Source organism: Trachurus japonicus, chromosome 13, assembly GCF_045865225.1.
Source record: "Trachurus japonicus isolate A0001 chromosome 13, Traja_1.0".
Lineage (NCBI taxonomy): Eukaryota > Metazoa > Chordata > Actinopteri > Carangiformes > Carangidae > Trachurus > Trachurus japonicus.
This window is the reverse complement of record NC_140919.1, coordinates 19,819,800-19,841,204: the sequence shown is the minus strand read 5'-3', so window position 1 is coordinate 19,841,204 and position 21,405 is coordinate 19,819,800. Positions and strand designations below refer to the sequence as shown.

The 21,405-nt window shown below is 42.8% G+C and overlaps 1 protein-coding gene across 1 annotated transcript in view; it reads left to right on the top strand.

The window, feature by feature from the left end:
• atm (ATM serine/threonine kinase) overlaps positions 1–21,405 on the top strand; it is a 42,328-nt gene that overhangs the window by 12,791 nt on the left and 8,132 nt on the right. Inside the window, exons 13-47 of the mRNA XM_085795291.1 lie at positions 7,926–8,154; positions 8,243–8,374; positions 8,991–9,116; positions 9,223–9,312; positions 9,401–9,587; positions 9,733–9,926; positions 10,380–10,459; positions 10,548–10,703; positions 10,902–10,977; positions 11,647–11,789; positions 11,936–12,053; positions 12,140–12,310; positions 12,418–12,593; positions 12,722–12,965; positions 13,316–13,425; positions 13,571–13,697; positions 13,796–13,995; positions 14,166–14,340; positions 14,919–15,077; positions 15,323–15,455; positions 15,560–15,655; positions 16,257–16,428; positions 16,532–16,673; positions 16,803–16,979; positions 17,107–17,284; positions 17,901–18,006; positions 18,166–18,324; positions 18,473–18,581; positions 18,685–18,773; positions 18,892–18,994; positions 19,504–19,652; positions 19,753–19,857; positions 19,961–20,080; positions 20,784–21,018; positions 21,124–21,294. Coding sequence (XP_085651417.1) covers positions 7,926–8,154; positions 8,243–8,374; positions 8,991–9,116; positions 9,223–9,312; positions 9,401–9,587; positions 9,733–9,926; positions 10,380–10,459; positions 10,548–10,703; positions 10,902–10,977; positions 11,647–11,789; positions 11,936–12,053; positions 12,140–12,310; positions 12,418–12,593; positions 12,722–12,965; positions 13,316–13,425; positions 13,571–13,697; positions 13,796–13,995; positions 14,166–14,340; positions 14,919–15,077; positions 15,323–15,455; positions 15,560–15,655; positions 16,257–16,428; positions 16,532–16,673; positions 16,803–16,979; positions 17,107–17,284; positions 17,901–18,006; positions 18,166–18,324; positions 18,473–18,581; positions 18,685–18,773; positions 18,892–18,994; positions 19,504–19,652; positions 19,753–19,857; positions 19,961–20,080; positions 20,784–21,018; positions 21,124–21,294 — 5,137 coding nt within the window. The remainder of the gene's footprint in view (positions 1–7,925; positions 8,155–8,242; positions 8,375–8,990; positions 9,117–9,222; positions 9,313–9,400; positions 9,588–9,732; positions 9,927–10,379; positions 10,460–10,547; positions 10,704–10,901; positions 10,978–11,646; positions 11,790–11,935; positions 12,054–12,139; positions 12,311–12,417; positions 12,594–12,721; positions 12,966–13,315; positions 13,426–13,570; positions 13,698–13,795; positions 13,996–14,165; positions 14,341–14,918; positions 15,078–15,322; positions 15,456–15,559; positions 15,656–16,256; positions 16,429–16,531; positions 16,674–16,802; positions 16,980–17,106; positions 17,285–17,900; positions 18,007–18,165; positions 18,325–18,472; positions 18,582–18,684; positions 18,774–18,891; positions 18,995–19,503; positions 19,653–19,752; positions 19,858–19,960; positions 20,081–20,783; positions 21,019–21,123; positions 21,295–21,405) is intronic.

The window sequence follows — 21,405 nt, the reverse complement described above, 5'->3', positions numbered from 1 at the left end:
TGTCAGCACGGCCACAAATTAAACTCTAGACAAATTATTTTCTCCAGTTTTGTAGCCACACTTGTCTTCTGGCTAAAATTCTGGTCAAAAATGCAAAGAGACTTAGATAATAATTTTAAATATTTTTTAAATGCAGCCAGGGAGCTCTCTGCTCCCATTCAGCTCAATGTATTTTTTTCACAGCAGCAGGAGAAGGAGCTCAACTTTGTAACTTGCTGTTAGGTGCTTTTTAATTCATTTTAATTCACCAAAAAATAGTCACAGGTCACAAAAAAGTCCTCTTCTTACCTGGTGTGGCTAATTTATACTAATTTCTCTTTATTTTAAGAATCATTGAAAAATCTCACATTCATCAAAGTCTCAACCTCTCTTCACCACAACTTCACTGTAGTATAGGGGTTAGGGTGGCCGTTTACCAACCCTAAGGTCACTGGTTCGAATCCAAGGGAAGAACTCTTGTTATGTTATGTTGAATTCTGCTCTCCTCCACCGCCTTCAATTGGTTACAGGTGTTTGTTATCTCCTTGATTACTCATACCAGTTTGCAGCACATCATCACATTACAATGAATGACAACAGTCTTGAAAGCAGTGTGCTCTCTGTAGCTGAGTGGCAGAGTAAAGGCTTAATGATCATAAGGTCATGGGTTCGATTCCTACCTCAGTCATTTCACATCATTGCTTGACTTTTGATTCCGATTATTCAGCTGTCATTGGACAGTCTTTGATTCCTGATAGTATAAAGCTCATTGTAACTCAGGTTCTCTGCACATTTACAAGCCTAATGTAACTTGAGTTCAGTGAGCTGGAGCCCAGCCCGAACTCACAAGACGGGCAGGCTTGCAGGCCTAGATGTGGTGTTGCACAGATGTGACAGTGACAGTTTCCTCATCATTAATCCTCATTATTATAGTAAATGAGGTTGCTCTTCAATATATTTCCAAATTTAAATAAAGGTTATAATAATAATTAAACCTGGGCTATCATCCTATCCTTCCTCGTTCATGTTGTGAGGACAGGACAAAGTCTCTTGGACATGAGAGGTGGGCAGGTGCTTCTCTTGCACTCCTTCACTCACCCACTCTTGATTGGCATATAAATAAATGTTAAATGAAAATAAAAACTAGTTTGGAAATAATACATACCGTACATGCAAAAATGCGAAATTTAAATAATATAGGTTAATATAAAGTATTTTCTATTCTATAGTGACTACAGCTGGCCAAAATTGGCCCCCAGCTTATCATGCCACACCTGTCATGTCTTAGATGTTATGAGTATTTCATGATACAATGTAGCCTAATAGTCTATATTGTTGTGTCTAGGGGTGTCCTCAACTCAGAATTGTGTTTATGCTGAATAGAAACTTCAAGTATTCATTGTGTGACCATGATATGATTACTTGTTTTGCAAAACATCAACAAGACATTATAACATCTGAACTGTTTATGATAGAGACGAGCTGTAAACATCATCTGAATTGTGAGATTATCTACTTTCCCAGGCTCCTTGAGTGGTGCCTCTATGACAAGGGACCGGGTGCGTGTAATCATGTGGTGCAGGAACAGATGCAGAAATTTTTCTGGTCTTCCATTTTTTTTAACAGATTGGCTATTTTACAATATACAGTCTGTCACAAAAGTTCTTCATATGGCTCAGAGTTGAAAGGCTTGGCAGCTCGGTGTAGCTGTCAGGGTATAATAGGTATAGCTCACCTGGTAGAGCAGCTTGCACTGTGAGCAAGGACTATGCTCCAGTCTGGGATCAAATCCCAGTGGAGAGTTTTACACTAAATGCGCTGAATCTGTAATTATACAATGTCCAGCTGTCAGCAACCGGGAGGTGGGGTGCGAGGAGGTGGCTGGGCGGGTGCAAAACAGTGCAGTCTCCGCCCACCCCCCAGAGGTGAATTGCTAATGTGCATGGCTAATGAGCTGGTTTTAAAATGGCCGAAAAGGGTCGGGGGAGTGAGACTTTAAGCATCATTGAAAAATCTCACATTCATCAAAGTCTCAACCTCTACTTCATTGGAAGAGTTGGAATGGCCTAGTGGATAAGGTTCCTGCCAACCAATCACAAGGTCACAGGTTCAGATCCCACCTGAGCAGTCTTGTTAGTGTCAGCCACTTTGACCTTTAACCAATACCACTTGGTCTGGTCACAAGATCAAACTTGATAATGCATATGCGCCCCCACCTATTCTCTTTACCTCTTTCAATCTTGGTTTATGTTAACATGTTTCTTGTTTATACCACTGCACTAAGATTGATTTGCACTGGAACTACAGCTTTGGGCTAGTTAACTTCAGAGTGAGACAGAGTGCAGTTCATCAACAGACAACAGTCTCTGCAACTGTGTATACACTGGCCTAGAGGCAGAGTGAAAGTCTGCTGATCATGAGGTTGTGGGTTCGATACCTACCTTGGGCAACCATTTGTATGGTGATCACTGCTTGCACTATTTGCTAATTCTGCAACAGCGTTCAGCTGCTTTCAGCAGTCACACGCATTTCCATCAGGAAATGATACTTTATCTAGTTATTTTTCCACTTCCGGCCAACTTTCGGTTCGCTACTAGTCCTGCAACTCGAAGAGTTGCAGGACAAATTATATATCAAAATGTGCGTCCTGATCGGGATCGGTGTGCTATTACTTTTCTCAACAGTGTACGAATTATTCGCGACGTAAGTCGCGATTTACTGCGCAAAATTTTTGCATGTAAGTCAATGGGACGGGCGGGAAAAAAAGAGCGAAAAAGACCAATCATTGGAGTTTAACAAAAGTCTACTGCTCAGGCATACTTTCACCTAGAGACTCCATTTAAACTTTAAACAGTAGACACAAGTCTTGTGTATTGTCGTATTACTCCACGTTTTGATAGGTCATATAGTTTTTGATCAATCCCTGATCAATGACCATGATCATTTTTGGAGAAATTATGAGTTTATAATGGGTGTGTATTGCATAGAATGTTCGTGTCAGAGTGCGTGACATCATCGGTTAGAGTGGGAGAGAGTGAAGAAACATTCTGTATTTTTTCTGGATAAACTGTGAGCACGGCCACAATTTACACTCTACAGACATAATTTTTTCAGAATTTGTAAGACAAACTTGTTATCTCTCATGTCATGTGCTCAAAATATCAGAGAGACTTACAGAACTTACAGAATCAGCCTCTGAGTGCGGCCACGTCTGTCTCTGCTCCTCATTGAGTCCAATACAAATATTTTCTGAGAGGAGCAGAACGGCCTGATGTTTTAAAACTGCCAGCGTCGCCAAAATATTTACTGTAGAAACACCAAATCGTACCGAAATTTTCAGTAAGTCCTTAGAGCAACGTTGATCTGTGTTTTGTTCTGATAGGAGTTACCGTTTTGTCATGCTAAGCCTAATTGTGAGACCGGTTTAGAGGCAGAAAATGGCTCTTTTTCTCCACGTTTCTGTCTGTCTCAGCCTGCGGGGGCCCCTATCGCCGTGGTAACCTCTTTGATCCTCAGGCCAGAGCTCGTTAACTTCATAAACAATCCACCTGGCGCTCGTTTAAATGTTTCTAAACACAGACACAGCTAAATCAGACTGACACAGGATGCAGCTACTAACTAACTATGTGTCAAGTCAGTCTCACACAGACTCTAGAGCCAGCTTCATGTGATTACAGTCACACACACACACACACACACACACACACACACACACACACACACACACACACACACACACACACAGTTAACCTAATGTGGTTACAGCTCCTCCATATCAGTGCTTATAGAAAGATGATCATGTGTCTGTCTGATCAGCTCTGTCTTGACCTTAAGATCGTGGGTTTGATTCCCATGTTGACAGAGATGGCACAACCCGCAGTAGCTCCCGTGGCCCATTCAAAATTTCCCGAGAGGAAATTTTCTAGTTATTATTATTCTTACTTCTTCCGCCCTTTTTCAGCAGTTTTCTGCTCCTTCATACTTTGTGCTATTTCAACAATTCATATATCAAAACGTGCAGCTTTTTCTGGACAATATTGCTATGACTTTCCTCTTTCATACTATTTATACTTTTTAAAATATTTAACTTTTTCTGCAATTTTTCTCCCATAGGAAATGAATTGAAACAGTCTTCAAACTCTTCAAATCTTCTGCTTCATTCAGCCTCTAATAGCTTCAGCATACTTTCAGCTACAGATTTCATTCAACTTTTAAACTGTTCACAAACCTTTCAACTATTCAGCTATATCTCAGCTTATTGATATCTTCAACAGTTTCAGATATATGTATAGTTTTAAAATCATTAAAATTTCTGACAAAATTCAGATTTAACATGAAAGTCAATGGGACGGAATGTTCGGACGTTGGCAGTTGGTAGAGTGACAGAGGGTCTAAAAATCCTCTCACATTTTTCTCTCTATCCTGCCAGCACGGCCACAGATTACACTCTACACACATAATTTCGGGCATGCTTGTAGACAAGCTCATCCTTGATCTCTTCATGTGCTCAAAAAACCAGAGAGACGAACACAATTTAAACTAAGAGCCTCCGAGTGCAGCCAGTTCCCTCTCTCCTCCCATTGACTCCCATTCAAAAGTAGGCGCTGATTTTCTAAACGTCCCAAAGTTTCCAACCTGCGACCCAATCAACAATTTTTACTCTAGAAACACCAAAGTGACACGGACGCGTTCAGCAAGGTCTTATGGTTCGGAAAATGTAAACCTTTTGCTCGTACTAAGTACAGATTTGTCGTACATTAGATCTGTTTGAGGGTGTCACAGAGCAGTTAAAGCCTATGGTTAAAGCTGCCACCATGCCTTAAAGCCACCAGCCAAAAGTTACATGGTAACCTCAACATGGCAACCTCACCATGGTAACCTCACCATGGCAACGTCACCATGGCAACGCACACACATTCTCTCTGTTTGACTGTCGATCATACACACACACACACACACACAAATGGACACACACTCACCATACACACACATCCAACACACACACACACACACAAATGGACACACACTCACCATGCATACACATCCAACACACACACACAAATGGACACACACTAACTACTACACACACACACACACACACACACACACACACACACACCATACACACACATCCAACACACACACACACACACACACACACCATACACACACATCCAACACACACACACACAAATGGACACACACACACACACAAATGGACACACTCTCACCATACACACACCCAACACACACACACACACACACACACAAATGGACACACACTAACTACCACACACACACACACACACACACACACACACACACACACACACACCCAACAAACATACAACCACTTACCAAACACATACACAATTTACACAATTACACACAAACAGACACACATGCACACACAACAAACACACACATAAATGGACACACACTAACCATACACAAACAGACACACACGTCCAACACACACACATTTCATACAGTTGTCAGGTCAGAACTTTTTGTATATCTTCCTCACTCACACACACACACACACTTTTGTATATCTTCCTCACTCTCACACACACACACACACACACACACACACACACACTTTTGTATATCTTCCTCACTCTCACACACACACACACACACGCGCACACACACACACACACACACACACACACACACACACACACACTTTTCCTACAGTTGTCTGACTGTTTTGTATGTACCTCTCTATCTTCCTGTTGTAGTTAATGGACTCGTTGCTGTTAATTTTGTTCTTTAGCTATTTAAACTGAAAATACACATTTCCCCATTTTGGTCATGTTGAACACATTGTTTTACACGTATCCTAAACTACTGAGGCTCTTCTCAACCATTTCACACCATTAAACCCGCTGTTTACATGTTCTACTCCTCAGCTAATGCTCCATCTATATTCTTCAACAATGTTCTTCTGCTGTCAGTTTACAATGTATTTCAGTAGGCATTAACTTTTTTCCTAATTCAGGAATTTTTCAAACTCTTCTTTGACAATTCAAGTAATTTCCAGCCATTTCATACAAAGTCTCACATCTTCTACTTTTAAATATATTCTCAGCCATTGCTTCAGCTATGTTAGTGCTGGTTCATCAGTTGTCCTTCCTGTCAGGTTAGCTACAGATTTCAACTATTTAACCATTAAATTTAAACATGCAGAATTTCAATGTTTTCTTCTCCCTTTAGCATTTCTACTGCTTTTTACCTTTAAAAAGGCATTCATCTCACACTACAAGTTATATGTTTCAGCTTTTTTCCTCCTAGGGATGAATAAAGTATTCATCTACTCTCTACTCTACTCTAGCATTAGTCTTTTCAACATTGCTTTAGCAGTTTCGTCAACTAATTTAGCATTGATTCAACAATTTCTTCAGCTCATTCAGCATTGCTTCAGCAACAGCGTTCAGCTGCTTTCAGCATTCACACGCATTTTCTGCAGGAAATGCTATCTTTTTCTAGTTTTTATTATTTTTCATCTTCCGGACGATTTTCGATTCGAGTTGCAGGACAAATTATATATCAAAACGTGCGGTTTGATCGGGATCGGGGTGCTATTACTTTTCTCAACAGTTTACGAATTTTTCGCGACGTAGTCGCGAAAAACTGCGCAAAAAATTTGCATGTAAGTCAATGGGACGGGCGAAAAAAAAAGAGCGAAAAAGACCAATCATTGGAGTTTAACAAAAGTCTACTGCTCAGGCATACTTTCACCTAGAGACTCCATTTAAACTTTAAACAGTAGACACAAGTCTTGTGTATTGTCGTATTACTCCACGTTTTGATAGGTCATATAGTTTTTGATCAATCCCTGATCAATGACCATGATCATTTTTGGAGAAATTATGAGTTTATAATGGGTGTGTATTGCATGGAATGTTCGTGTCAGAGTGCGTGACATCATCGGTTAGAGTGGGAGAGAGTGAAGAAACATTCTGTATTTTTTCTGGATAAATTGCCACCACGGCCACAATTTACACTCTACAGACATAATTTTTTCAGAATTTGTAAGACAAACTTGTTATCTCTCATGTCATGTGCTCAAAATATCAGAGAGACTTACAGAACTTACAGAATCAGCCTCTGAGTGCGGCCACGTCTGTCCCTGCTCCTCATTGAGTCCAATACAAATATTTTCTGAGAGGAGCAGAACGGCCTGATGTTTTAAAACTGCCAGCGTCGCCAAAATATTTACTGTAGAAACACCAAATCGTACCGAAATTTTCAGTAAGTCCTTAGAGCAACGTTGATCTGTGTTTTGTTCTGATAGGAGTTACCGTTTTGTCATGCTAAGCCTAATTGTGAGGCCGGTTTAGAGGCAGAAAATGGCTGTTTTTCTCCACGTTTCTGTCTGTCTCAGCCTGCGGGGGCCCCTATCGCCGTGGTAACCTCTTTGATCCTCAGGCCAGGGCTCGTTAACTTCATAAACAATCCACCTGGCGCTCGTTTAAATGTTTATAAACACAGACACAGCTAAATCAGACTGACACAGGATGCAGCTACTAACTAACTATGTGTCAAGTCAGTCACACACACACACACAGACTCTAGAGCCAGCTTCATGTGATTACAGTCACACACACACACACACACACACACACACACACACACACACACACACACACACACACACACACACACACACACACACACACACAGGTAACCTAATGTGGTTACAGCTCCTCCATATCAGTGCTTATAGAAAGATGATCATGTGTCTGTCTGATCAGCTCTGTCTTGACCTTAAGATCGTGGGTTTGATTCCCATGTTGACAGAGATGGCACAACCCGCAGTAGCTCCCGTGGCCCATTCAAAATTTCCCGAGAGGAAATTTTCTAGTTTCATCATTATTATTTATAAGTAGCTAGTTGTATTTCTTGAAAAAAAAAAAAAATTGTTTGTCCCCTTTTTTAAGTGCATTTTTTCAAGAACAAGTGTCATCTGATGCCAAAGAAAACCTGGACGTGATTGAGAGGCTGTACCTGCAGTTCACCTTCAACACCTCAGAGGTCCGAGGTGCTGAAGAGTCAGTGAAGGCATCGTCAGTAGACGGCCAGTTTGCTGCCGTCCCCGCTCTCAGAAACAAGTTGGAGCAGTCCCTGCTGTTTGTGGCCGACAACCTGCTCAACTGCTACTCCCCTGATGTGAGTGGGAGCTAATAGTTCTGTTAACGCATGCGAGTGATCATCCATCACACAAACCGGTGTTTATTCCTGTCTCCGCTCTCCACAGTCCCAGTCCGTCCCTCCAGAGTGTCTGGTGCGCTGCTTCGCTCTGCTGACTGGAGTTCTGGCAGCTTACGTCTCCACTGGGGTCCTGACTGAAGAGGAGGCCTGTCGCTCTCAGCTCCTCACCAAGGCAAAGGTACAGCTTCACACTTATGTAGGGCACAACATGTAAATCTACATATATTTCATTTTGATAAACATTTAACATTGAATGAATGAATGAAATTGTTTTTTTTCGGTCACACAACACAAACATCAAAGTCAACCATTTTGCATGGACAATTTAACCAGCACATATTATACATAATTGCATCCATACATTTCACATTAAAATAATGTCATACAGTGACCGAAAAAGGAATAGACTGAAGCCCAAGGCTTATATTTTCCTGTCCTATACACTCCATAAGATTGAGTACCTAGACAGTACAAAATTAAGATGAAAAGAGTCATATACTGTAATTTATAATTATTTTACATTTTAAGGCTTTCTTAAAACTCAACAGAGAACTACATAACTTCAACTCAACCCTGAGCTTATTCCATATGTTGACCCCCAAAACTGAAACACATTTGTATTTTACGTTGGTTCTCACTTTATACATTTCGAAAATCAATAACGCTCTCTAATTATAATTTCCTTTATTTAATTTGAATAACTGAAGAATACAAACTGGAAAGCTGTAATATTGAATAAAAAATGTAGAAATGCAGTGCAAATTTGAAATTGAAGGAGTTTTTTTTTTTTTTAGGCCCTGGCCCAGGATTTCAGTGGCTTTGTTTCTAATGTGAAAGTAAAGATGACAGAGGAGGGGACCATGCACACTCTGAAGTCTGTCATGAAGCTCTGCACGCATTCAGCCAGCAGGAAAAACCAGGTGAAATAAACCTCTGTCATCACACTTCATTTTATCATCAGCGTGGTGTTAAAGTCAACACATGGAGGAGTACAGGTCAAACTCTGCTCTGCTTTTCTTCCCACAGGATAATGTTTGCCCCGTCTCCTCCAGTCTGTTCATTATGATACTGCCGTCCAGCCTCCTCAGTGACCTGGCAGAGATCTGCAAACTGTTGGTGAGTTACAGATATACAATGGAAAACCAAGATGTTTGTGTTCTCAGGGTTCAGAATATGAAAACCCTCTACTTCCCTGTCTCTCCAGCTGAGCAGTGTTTCTAAGAGAGTTACTGTTGTGGATGAAGACGATCACTTGGATGATGACAGGGATGTGTCCAGGACTCAGCAAGGGGACGACATAGATCTGTTTGAAGACGAAGAAGAGGCCCACAGCAGCACCAATGGGACACACAGACAGAAGGGAGACAACACTGACACTTCCTGTGGGCCGGGTAAGACTGGACCTCTCTCTGTGTAGATCGGTGCCTTTCTTGGATTTAAAACAGATTGTTGAAACTTTTGATGACGTGAAAACAGCAAAATCTCACAAAGCCAAATCAGTTTGAGCTGCTGAAACATTGTTCTGTCTTTCCTCAGGTGCAAAAAGCCTGTTAGCAGAGGATCATCTGGGCCAGCAGGACCTGGCTCTCCTGGCGATCCTGGAGTTCCTGTGTGAGTGCGTCTCTGTCCAGCGCGTCCACAGTCTGCTCTTCAAACCACAGGAGGTGCAGCGCCGGCTGCTGCTGCTGTTGGAGCAGCTTGACTTCAGCAAAGCCCTGCACCTCAACATGGTGAGTAGCAGCCACTGTCATGATGATGATGCGTGATTGATTGATTGATTGATTGAAAGAAATGTTTATTTCGAATATGAAAAACAAGATAAAGAAAATAAGACAAAACATTTAAACATGAGATATAGAAATACATATTCAAGAAATGAGTGAGAAGAAGTAAAACTTATAAACTGCCCCCCCCTCTCCTTAAATAATGAATAACTACCTAAACCTGTTATGGTACATGTTTTATGTTATGAAAACATGAATATAATTTACATACACACCTAATACAGTAATTATACGTACATACATACATACATACATATACCTACATACTGTACATAAATACACACATACACATACACATACCTACATACATATCCACATGAACATCCATATGTACACACATCTCCATACATACACTGCTTCAGCTGCTTCAGCTTCAACAGATATCCGTTTTCTCTGCAGTATCTCGTCCTGCTGAAGAAGCTTCCTGCGAAGGACTCGCTGTCTCCAGAGGAGTTTGATTCGCTGCTCCGGCCTCTAGCGTAAGGAGATGTTTTTATATTTGGTTGTTAGTCATAAAACAACTGTGTGAATAACGACATCATGGTTCTGTTTGTCTGTGTTTTACAGGGATCTGTGTAACCTGTACCGTCAGGACCAAGAGATCTGTGCCGCTGTCCTGCTGGGTTTGTTACCCTCGATCATGAGCCTGGGGAAAACCCACCACCTGCCTGAGGAGATGAGACACGTTCAGGGATCCCTGCTACAAGTGGTGTCTGGATTCTGGTTGGTGTCATATTTTCATACCATGAACATGCAACATACAGTAAAATGAAGCATCATAATCAAGTTTGAAATGCTCCATCCTTTATTCTTTTACACCACATTTGCCAATTGTGTCAGAATTGTATGAGGATTTTTTAAACCAGGTCCAACATAAATATTATTCGATGTCTGATATTTATTTGTTCATTGTTTCTTTAGTTTCCTGAGCCAGACGGGAAAATGCACATCAACAGCACGAGCTGCCCTGGTGCAATGTCTGGTTGCTTTACTGGAGGTGAGATCTCACATACAGTATGAACATCTAGCTTTGTCTCAGGCTTTTTTCTGTCATACAGTAAAATATTAGATTTGCATTTGTTGTGCAAATTCTCTGTTGCTTGTTGTTGGTGAATAATGAAATATAAACTTCTGCCGGCCGAGTTTTTATGGTCAGTCCCCACCCAAGCGGTGATGGTAAAGGAAAGACCCTGGGCATGTGGAGACCTAAACATTTATACCTGATGGTGTGTTTCACACCTTTTTGTCTGCTGCAGGGAGTAGTACTCGCCCCCAGGGTGTGTTTCACACTTAGGGTATCCTGCAGGGTTTTGTATCTAGTAGGTGGGAAGTTAAGGTCTCTAGACATTGTAATTCACAAGTGGTTAAAACACAAAAGGAGACCTCATATCTTGGTGGAAAAGCAGGGTGAGAGGACATCTCAAGTGGTTGAAACACAAAAAGATTGAAATTATCATCACACATTGTCTACATGTCATAAATTCAATAAGCCAAGCGCTGTCTGAACGAGCTGTAAAGTGAGAAATATTACCCCGGTGCCTCATAACAAAAAAAATATTAGGACCCTTTTTCCCCCTTTCTCTTTTTCTCTGTATTCTTTCCATGTTCTAGTTGCACTATCATGCTGTTAGTGCATAGCGCATTCAACATGTCTCCCCTCTGACAGGCTGACCCGTGCTGTAAGTGGGCGATCCTTAGTATCAGGGGGCCCGAGACAGAAGAAGACCGCCCAGTCTCTGTCATTCTTCCGTCTCACCTCGCAGATGCCCACCATCAAGTCCGGATGCTGGTAGCCATGTCGGTGGAGAGGTACAGTACGCGTTAGCTAGGAGCTGACTTGACAATGTATCAGAATATGCTATTAAATCTAGATATGATACACAAATAAAGTATATGAATAATTCATGAAGTGGATCATAGCTCTGACTGTCGCCATTATTTTCTTTTGTATTCAGGTTGTTTCTGGAGATGAGACCAGAGCATCCTGACAAAAGGAAGATGCTGCCACTAAAACAGCAGCAGTCTGCGTTTGAAAATGTTTACCTGAAGGCTCAGGAGGGAATGAGGCTCCCAGTAAGTACTGTAGAAAGTTGTATTATTTGTTAATTTTTCACCCCCCTCTTTGATTTTCCTGACGCTCCCTGTCTGATCACACACAGAGGAGTGTCTCTGCAGACGACCAGAGCGACGAGGCGTTCAACCGCAAGGCCACCCTGCTGAAGAGTTTATCTGTGGTGCTGTGCTGTAGCCCAGTGTGTGAAAAACAGACTCTATTCGCTCTCTTCCAGTCCTACAAGGAGAACAATATAGAGGAACTGCTTATTAAAAAGGTAACAATTTCACAGTCATGTAACAGTTTAATCCCACATTGGTAATTAGCCCTTTTTATCTACAGAAAGATCAGAGTCATTAACGGTTTTTGTCTTTTTCTTGACAGATGTTGTGCAGTGTATCCAGAACACTGGGCTATAGGAGTGTAAAAACATTCGTCAGCTCTCACTTGTACTACTTAGTGGCGGAGTGGCTCGCACAAAGACAGTCTGATGATCGTTACACTCTTGGCTCATTCCCCTACACCCTCCTAGACCATGACACAGTCAAAGATTTCTACAAGTGAGGAAATAAACGTCCTCTTTCCTTTCATTTGATGTCATGGCTTCAGTCTGTGTTGTATGCTGCAGTTATGATTATGCATGTCCACCTGGTTTTTAACATCCGTCTCGTCTTGTGTGCTCTTGTAGCTCCTCCTATCAGGTATTAATACCCCAGCTGGTTTGCCTGGACGACTTTGAGCAGGTGAGGTCCATCGGCAGGTGTCTGGAGAAGGACTCGAGAGACCTGCTGGCCGACTGCTTCCCCAAAATCATGGTCAACATCCTGCCGTACTTTGCCCTGCCAGGCCAGGACTCGCAGGTCACACAGCAGAGAGAGAAGGCGCATCAAGTGTACGACCTGCTCAAAAATGCCAACTGTCTGGGCAAACAGGTAAACACAGCTGTAAAACTAAGTCCTGGCCTTCTGGGGTTAGACTTCTCACTTCATGCAGCTTTTCTAATTCGTCCATATCAGGAGAAAGTCTGCTTTTGAAAACAGTAAAAAGGGGCAACAAGGGAAAGCAAACATATTTAACCCGACTGGGCACATAGAAGTAATTTCCAGGACCAACTGTGGAGATAAAGCACACCAGTCTAAACCACCCACAGTTGTTGTGGGCCTTGTGCGCAAGTTAAATACACTCTCCACTGAGTGTGCAGGATGTGCCACAAACAAGAAACTGTAGAGTGCAGTAAATGAAAGGCAAATTTGCTCAACTGTCCTCATGTTTGTGTCGGCAGCAAATTGACAGCCTGATCCACACTAACCTGGCAGACATCGTGGTTGAGCTGCTGATGACTTTGTATGAAGGAGCTGACGGAGACGGAGGAGACCTGAAACGCTTTATAGGGTAACGGTGGTTAGGATTACTGTAATTATTTCCTTTTATTTAATTATTTTATTCATTTATTCATTCAGTCATTGTGGAGACAACACTGTCAGTGGAAAAAAAAGAAGAAAATGTGCAACTAAATAAATGCTGTACCTGCCCTCAGGGAGCTGGACCCAGTCCCAAACCCACCGTACTTCACCTCCCATGTCATCAAAGCGACTCTGGACTACCTCAGCAAATGCCACAGTGCCAACCACAAGTCACTTGTGACCATTTTGTCCAAAACACCGGTAGAGTGTCTCATTCATAAAGGGTTTCTCTTTTTCCTTTTGCCATTTAAAAAAAACAACTATTATTACTTAACTGTCATCTATTTTCGGATTTGTAGATTTCTATTCAAAGGATTTTGCTGGCGGTGTGTGAAAGAGCAGCCGAGACGACCAACGGCTACGAGCGCCATCGTATCCTCCTCATGTATCACCTGTTTGTCAACCTGCTGCTCCGAGAGGTGAAGGACGGTCTGGGAGGAGCCTGGGCCTTCGTCCTCAGAGACATCATCTACACACTCATACACCACATCAACAGCAGGTGAGTTCGTACACACACACACACACACACACACACACACACACACACACACACACACACACACACACACACACACACAGGTGGAGTAACATTCACATGCAGTAAATTGTTAAACACATGATCATCTTCCTCTACAACGTTGAGTCAGTTTGTGTTCCTCCGGTCCACAGACCACTCCAGTGTGACGAGGTCTCCACCCGCAGCCTCTCTCTGTGCTGCGACCTGTTGACCTCCGTGTGTCAGGCAGCGCTGCAGTTCTGTGACGACGCTCTAGACTGCCACTTGCAGGTCATTGTTGGGACTCTGACGGCTCAGGTGACCAGCCGGCCAGCTATCTCACAGCAGGTTAGTGATTTCACTCACTCATAGACATAATGCAGAAGGTAGTGCATGAATAGTAATAATCAAAGTGTGTTTTCATTTTTCATATTCACACAACACAACACATCCCATTCCGAAGAAGGCAATAGGACTCAAAAATACACCACATATACAAGTCAAAACTACAAACAAAACGGTTACAAAACACAGATCATGCTAATGCCAGACATCAGACAAACCCACCACCTATGTGGCCCATACACTCTCAGATTAGGTAGTAAGAAAGGTAGTGCATGAATGCATCATATATGGAAATTAGAGGCAAATGTGACAAAGCTGTTCTGCATATAAATTCATTTACAAAGATTGCCACTAGAGGGCGCTGATGAAAGTTGTAATTTACTGAACAGAGGCCTCCACCACAAAACAAAATAACAAGAATGGACTAGTTACTGCATTACAGTGTCCCCCCCCCTTCAAAGCATTTTTCAAGCCTTATTTATCATTAAACATGCCTTAAGACATTCCTCTTAATTTTGTTTCTCCTTTTTGAGTATCCATGAGCGATACTTTTTGATTTTCCCTCCTCTCTGCTCCTCCAGGTGCTGAGTCTGTTGCAGTTTCTTGTGATTGAGAACCAACACAAGCTAAAAGGAGCCATCAGCAGGTTGGAGCCTTTCCCCGACCTCCCTACGTTCAGAGAGCTGAGGTCCATACAGCACAAGCTCAAATACAACAATGGGACCTTTACACTGCAACAGGTAACAGCAACCGATGACACACACACACAACACGTCACTACTGTTATCTCTTTATAGTCTCTATAAAATATACTCATGATGATACTGTAAGTAAATTTAACTGACCAGTAAATCATTAATCATCTGTATTTATGGTGAAAGACAGAAATTATATGTTCTTTTTGTGCATGTGTGCAAATGTCATGGTTATCAATTATCAACTTTTCAATACTTCTTCCATGTCCCCCCTCCTCTCTCTCCCTCAGGAGATCGTGCATTTCCTGTCTGTGGCGTCCTGTGACTCGTTACCTCTGACTAGACTGGAGGGGCTGAAGGAGCTGACCAGACAGCTGCACGACAACAAGGGACAGATCAGAGAGCTGCTCAAAGAGTGTCATGGTACGATGCCCCATGATGGAAAAAATGGCCTTTGTATATAATTTGCAGCATGTTAAATGTCTTACGTGCCTAATTAAATGCTGTCCGTCTTTGTCCTCTCGTAGCCGACCCCAGTGACAGTGTGCTGGTGAAGCTGGTTCTCAGTCTGCTGCAGCTGTCGAAGCTGGCAGCCAACCATCCTGGAGGAGCCGACATACTAGGTATTACATCAAACCTGTACAGCATCGGCATCCTGCGTCCTTGTCCACGCCTGAGTAGATTAGTTTCAGTCTTAAAGGGATACAGTAGTTCATTTTGGAAAATTGGCCCATAGCCATAATCCCTATAGTCTTGGGAGTAGGTTCCTTACTTTTAATTGTCGTTGCAAGCTGTTTTTAGAACGGCGGAGCCTCAAGCTGCTCAGAGCTACGCTACAAAGGCTAACAGGATTTCTTGGTTTCCCTCATCAAACGAATCAAATACACAATCCAACAACTCCAAAACGCTCTGGTGGACAAGTTGTGACCTGCACATTCACCACGCTATGCAAAACCGCTGATGCGCGTTCCTGTCGGGGGCTGTTTTTCGGCAAGCAGTCTCTGCATTTGCCTCGAAAACAACAAATCCCATCAGCCTTCGTAGTGTAGCTCTGAGCAGCTCGCGGCTCTGCTCCGCCGTTCCAAAAATAGCTTGCACCAACAATTAAAGGTAACGAACCTACTCCTAAAACAATAGGGATTATGGCAATGGGCCAATTTGTCAAAATGTTGAACTGTCCCTTTAAAAAGGTTTTCAAGCACAAAAACAAATCTTTTCCCACAGAGGCAGCAGGGAGCTGTCTCGGAGAACTGGGTCCTGTCGATCTCTCCACCATCGCCCTGCTCCATGGCAGAGACCCGCTCTATGAAAAGGCCGTGTCTCTCTTCAGCTCCACAGAGTCGCAGCGTCTTTACATCATCCTCAACTGCACGAACGACGCACTCACCCATCAGCGGTACGGTGAATCCTAAATATCACACTTCAAAATTTTGTGTGTTGTGTTGGTTGTGTGTGTGAGTGTGTGCTTATATGTGCTCTGCTCTGTGATCGTGTGTCAGTATTGAGGTTCGGCAGGCAGCGGCTCAGTGTGTGAGGAACATCCTCGCCATTCAGTCTGGAGTCGACTTCTGGGAGCAACACAAAGACAACAGAGACCCGATGCTGGCCTACCTTAACCCCTTCAGGAAGGCCAAAAGCAAGGTAGGTTATAGTTGAGCTGATTAGGTATGTCTTCTTTACACTTTAACAACAGATTCAAGTCAGGAAAACTGTGTATGTTAACGATATGAGTCCATGTTTGCCTGTAATGTCTGAATCCAACTTTTTTAGGCGGCTGTTGTGAGCGCTAAGGAGAGTTTGGAGGCCAGGGAGAAGCTGGAGAGTCAGGAGTTTTGGATTCCTCAGGCAGGAAGCCACAAGGCCTGGCTGAAGGCTCTGTGCACCACCCTGCTGGACAGCGGTGGAGTGAAGAGTGAGGCGCTGCTGCTCTCTCGACCTCTGTGTCTGGTGAGCTCATGAACCTCACGGAGGGACTGTTTCCTTTTGTGCTTTGGAGCGTTTTGTTGCATCACAGATCCAGATGTGTTTGAATCCATTTTCTAATCTGCACATTATTGCCTCCGTCTGTCTCCAGGTGAAGGTGGACTGCTGTCAGAGGTTGCTGCCCCTCATCATCCACTCCATCCTTCTGGACGACTCCAGTGGTTCATGGAGGGAGCTGCTCTCCTCCCACATCCAGGACTTCTTCAGTTTCTGTTGTAGGAGTGCTCAGGCCTGCAGTCGGTCAGCCACACCTCTCAACTCTGACTCTGGTAGGTTTGAGACTATGACTCCTAATAATAACAATAATACATTTGTGTCCTCCTCTTCTGCTTCTTCCTGCTCACTGTCATTGCGGTGGACCTTATGTTGTGAGGCATTGTGCTGGAGTATAGGGGAGATTTTCACACTGTAATCCGGTCTGTCGCTGGTTCAGAGCAAAGATACAGAGTGTGACTTACACATGTTTGCATACAGAATATATGTGACTCATAAATTCTTTCACAGCAATGCAGATTTATCGAAGCTCAGCGCCGCGGTCTTAAACAATCTCTGTTGCAAGTCTTTTATTTCCATGTGCTGTGATTTTATGACTTGCCTCATTTATTATTTACTTGAACATTTATCAGAATTTTTTAGGCCCTGTCTCCTTTTGTATTACAATAATAGTTGTGTATTGTAGAAAACATGTCCTTTTAACTATGTTCCCCTCAGCTGCACCACAGTTTTTGCTAAACCCTCATTACCAACTTTGATTTATTGGTTATTTATCACTGATAATTATCTATTTACAGATAAGATAAACTATTCAACACATTCAAAGCTCTAACCTGAATTATTTCTCTGTTGTTAAGCTGTTCAGTGTCAAACATTCATTATTGTTCACAGAGTCCGACTCAGCCAGCCATGGCTTGTATGACAAGACCTCTCTGCGTACCATGCTAGCAGTTATCGACTATCTGAGACACCAGCAGAGACCAGTGGACTCTAAAAGGTTTGTGATGTTTGACTCTGCATTTTGCCTGTTTTTTGTATTTTGACTCAAATGGGTTTAATGCTACATAATCTATCTCCTGTAGATTCTTTAGATGCTTGTTAACTAATATTTAGTGTGAGCAGTGTCTGCAAAATAACCCGTGTATCCTTCTTGCAGCAAGTCCTGCGGCACGGTGTGTAACTCCAATTTCTGGCTGGAGCTGAACTACCTGGAGGTGGCCAAAGCTGCTCAGTCCTGCGCAGCTCACTTCACCGCTCTGCTCTACACGGAGATCTACGTCGACAAGATCAAAGCTAACATGGAGGATAGCCGCAAGTAAGAAAAGAGTTTTATATGGGATTTTAATGACCTAGATATGTGTTGTAAAGCATAATCAGTTTAATTGTTCAATTGAATAATCATCTCAATTACATACAAAAATCAAAAGATAAGCTCTTTCTGATAAAATGGATCAAATCTGCAGAACCAAGTCGAGAGCGACATATAAGCTCAGTTTTGAGGAGCACAGCCAGAGCTTCACCATCTCCAGCCTGACAGAGAAAAGTATGGAAGACACCAAGATCAGTCTGCAGGTTAGTTCTTTGGTTTTAAATTAATTGTTAATTGGTCTTCTAAACATGCATCAACAAATTCAACCATAAAATGTTGTTGTAAAATGTGTTCCTGTATTTATAGGAGCTTCTAATCGAGGTGTATCGAAGCATCGGAGAGCCTGACAGTCTCTATGGCTGTGGTGGGGAGACGTTGACCAGTCCACTGACCAGGTAATAATTATCAGAATCACAGCTTGATGTCGTGCTTGTTGAACAGTTGAAGAGCAGTTCCAGGTTATGTGCAGTTACCCCAACTACGCTAACCCCGACCCTGACTTTCAAATGACAGGATTCGAACCTACGAGCATGAAGCGATGTGGGGGAAGGCCCTGACCTCATACGACCTTCACTCTGCCCTGCCTGAGGCCACGCGACAAGTGGGAATCATTGTGGTAAGATCCAAAAGACATTAATATAAAGAGCAGCCTAAATATTCATAATAGATGCTGTTTATTTGCCCTATTTGTAATGTTTATATCTTATATAAATATAAATAAGTGTAAATCAAATTAAATGTCTCCTACAATTTTCGAACGATGTGTAAAACGAGTTGGACAATCGACAGCCGATTGGACTGTTGTTATGACTTTATTCTGTTGCTGAGCTCCTATTTAGTTTAGTAACTAGTGTTTTGTTTTCTCTTGTATTTATATCCTAGTATATTTCTGCTTTTCCTATGCAGAGTATTTTTTTTACACTCTTTTACACCCTTTTTACACTGCATTTCCTTTGGAGCCTCTATTGGCTGGTTTTTATTGTGTTATATTTTGTGTTATTTTGAAATGTTGGTGGACCCCAGGAAGATTAGTTGCAGCCCTGCCGTAGCTAATGGGGATCCTAATAAAGAAAATGAAATGCTATAATGTTATTTTATAAACTCTTGTCTCCATTCGACCAACAGGGGCTGCAGAACTTTGGTCTGAGCAGCATCCTCGCCACCTACATGAGGGGTCTGGAGAGTGAGGGGGTGGAGTGGGGGGCCGAACTAACAGAGCTCCGCTTCCAGGCCGCTTGGAGGAACACCCAGTGGGACTGTGAGCTGTCCGAGAGGTGAGGGGGAGGGGGGACATATATTCACCGAGCAGTATACCATCAGGGAGAACAAGGAAATTTGTTACTTAATCCCTTTTTCTTGATATCATTCTATCAGGAGTGACAAATCCACGCCTGGCTTCCATGAATCAGTGTTTTGTTCCCTACAAGCGCTGAGAGACAAGGAGTTCTCCATATTTGATGAAACGCTGAAACAGGCCAGGTATGACTGACATTTAGACACTCCAGGATGTTTTTTTTTAGGTTAAATCAGTAAATCTGATCAAATCATTTAACCGCCTGTATGTGCTTGTGTGTTCCCACAGGGGTGCGGAGGTGGAGGAGCTGTGCAGAGGCAGCCTGGAGGCCGTGTCCTCTCTGTACCCGGCGCTCAGGAACCTGCAGAGCATCAGGGAGCTCGAGAGTGTGAAGCAGCTCTTCTCCAGGTGACGACAGCAGCACAGTCATTAACACAATAGAGTGGCAAAGTCCCGCCCTTCCGTTTCTGGTACATGAGTCCTCCTCAAAAGCGAAATATTGTCACTGAGATTCAATGGGTAGATAAATATTATTTTCTGAATTGTGCAATGGATTTCACATAATGTTGTTTGTGATATTTAAAGGTATTTTTTCCACGCAAAGAAGACTACAATGTAGCGCAAAGAATTTTGATAATGTTAGTGTGTTTTGTGTGAGCCCTCTTTGTGAACTACAGCTCTTCACTGCTCTTGACTTGAACTCTGCAACAGACATGGCGATCTCTCTGCTCCACTTCACCACCTTTTTCCAAGGACAGGATAAGAGCATAGGAAGAGGGGGAAATCATTATAAGTCGGGGCATGTGGAGAGTTGTCGTCTTTCTCATTGTGTTTTCTCAACAGCATTTAACTGAACAATGGTACAATAAACGGTCAAATTCTTGATATTAAAAAATATAATTTAAGCCTATAAACAACATTTGTGTAATCCAAGGCATAACAACTAGGGGAACAGAAAATAATTATTTTCTGTCCATTGAACACCATTCATTTTATATACTCCGAAAGGTCCCATGGGGGTCCAAGGGGCGGGACTTCGCCACTCTATGACTAGTCTGTGGCATTCGTGAGACCCAGATAGTTAATATTTTATCTTCTTTATTTCCATTAGCCCCTTCTCAGATGTGACGCTGAGGAGCGTCTGCAGCCAGTGGCGGCAGCACTCGCAGCTGCTCGCTGACAGTGACTTTGCTCTGGTGGAGCCCATCCTGGCCGCCCGCTCTGTGGCCCAGCACACCCTGACGTCCAGGGTGGGAGACCCCGACGGCGCCCAGTACATTAGCTCTGTGCTCACCGACCACCTCATGGAGCTCTGCCAGCTGGCTCGCAAGGCGGGGAATACACAGGTAGTGTGTGTGTGTGTGTGTGTGTGAGATTTACCATTATGTTTATTTTGTTTTTCACGGGTGAATTTTGTAAAAATGATCTGGATTGTTGTGGTTTGTGTCCAGCGAGCGGAGCAGGCGGTCTTCCAGATGAAGCAGCACGGTGGTGGACGGGCCTGGGCGTCGATACCCGTGTCGTCATGGCAACTGGAGGAGGCCCAGGTGTTCTGGGCAAAGGGAGAACAGGGTCTGGCTCTCGGCCTGCTGAAACAGATGATACACAACTTGGAGAAAAAGGTCAGACACAAAGACACAGATTCAATCAAAGACAAAGATTTGTTGGCTTTGTTGTATTTAAAACCATTTTGTAATTACTGAACAGCCCTGAATCTTAAAATGTTATTCAGT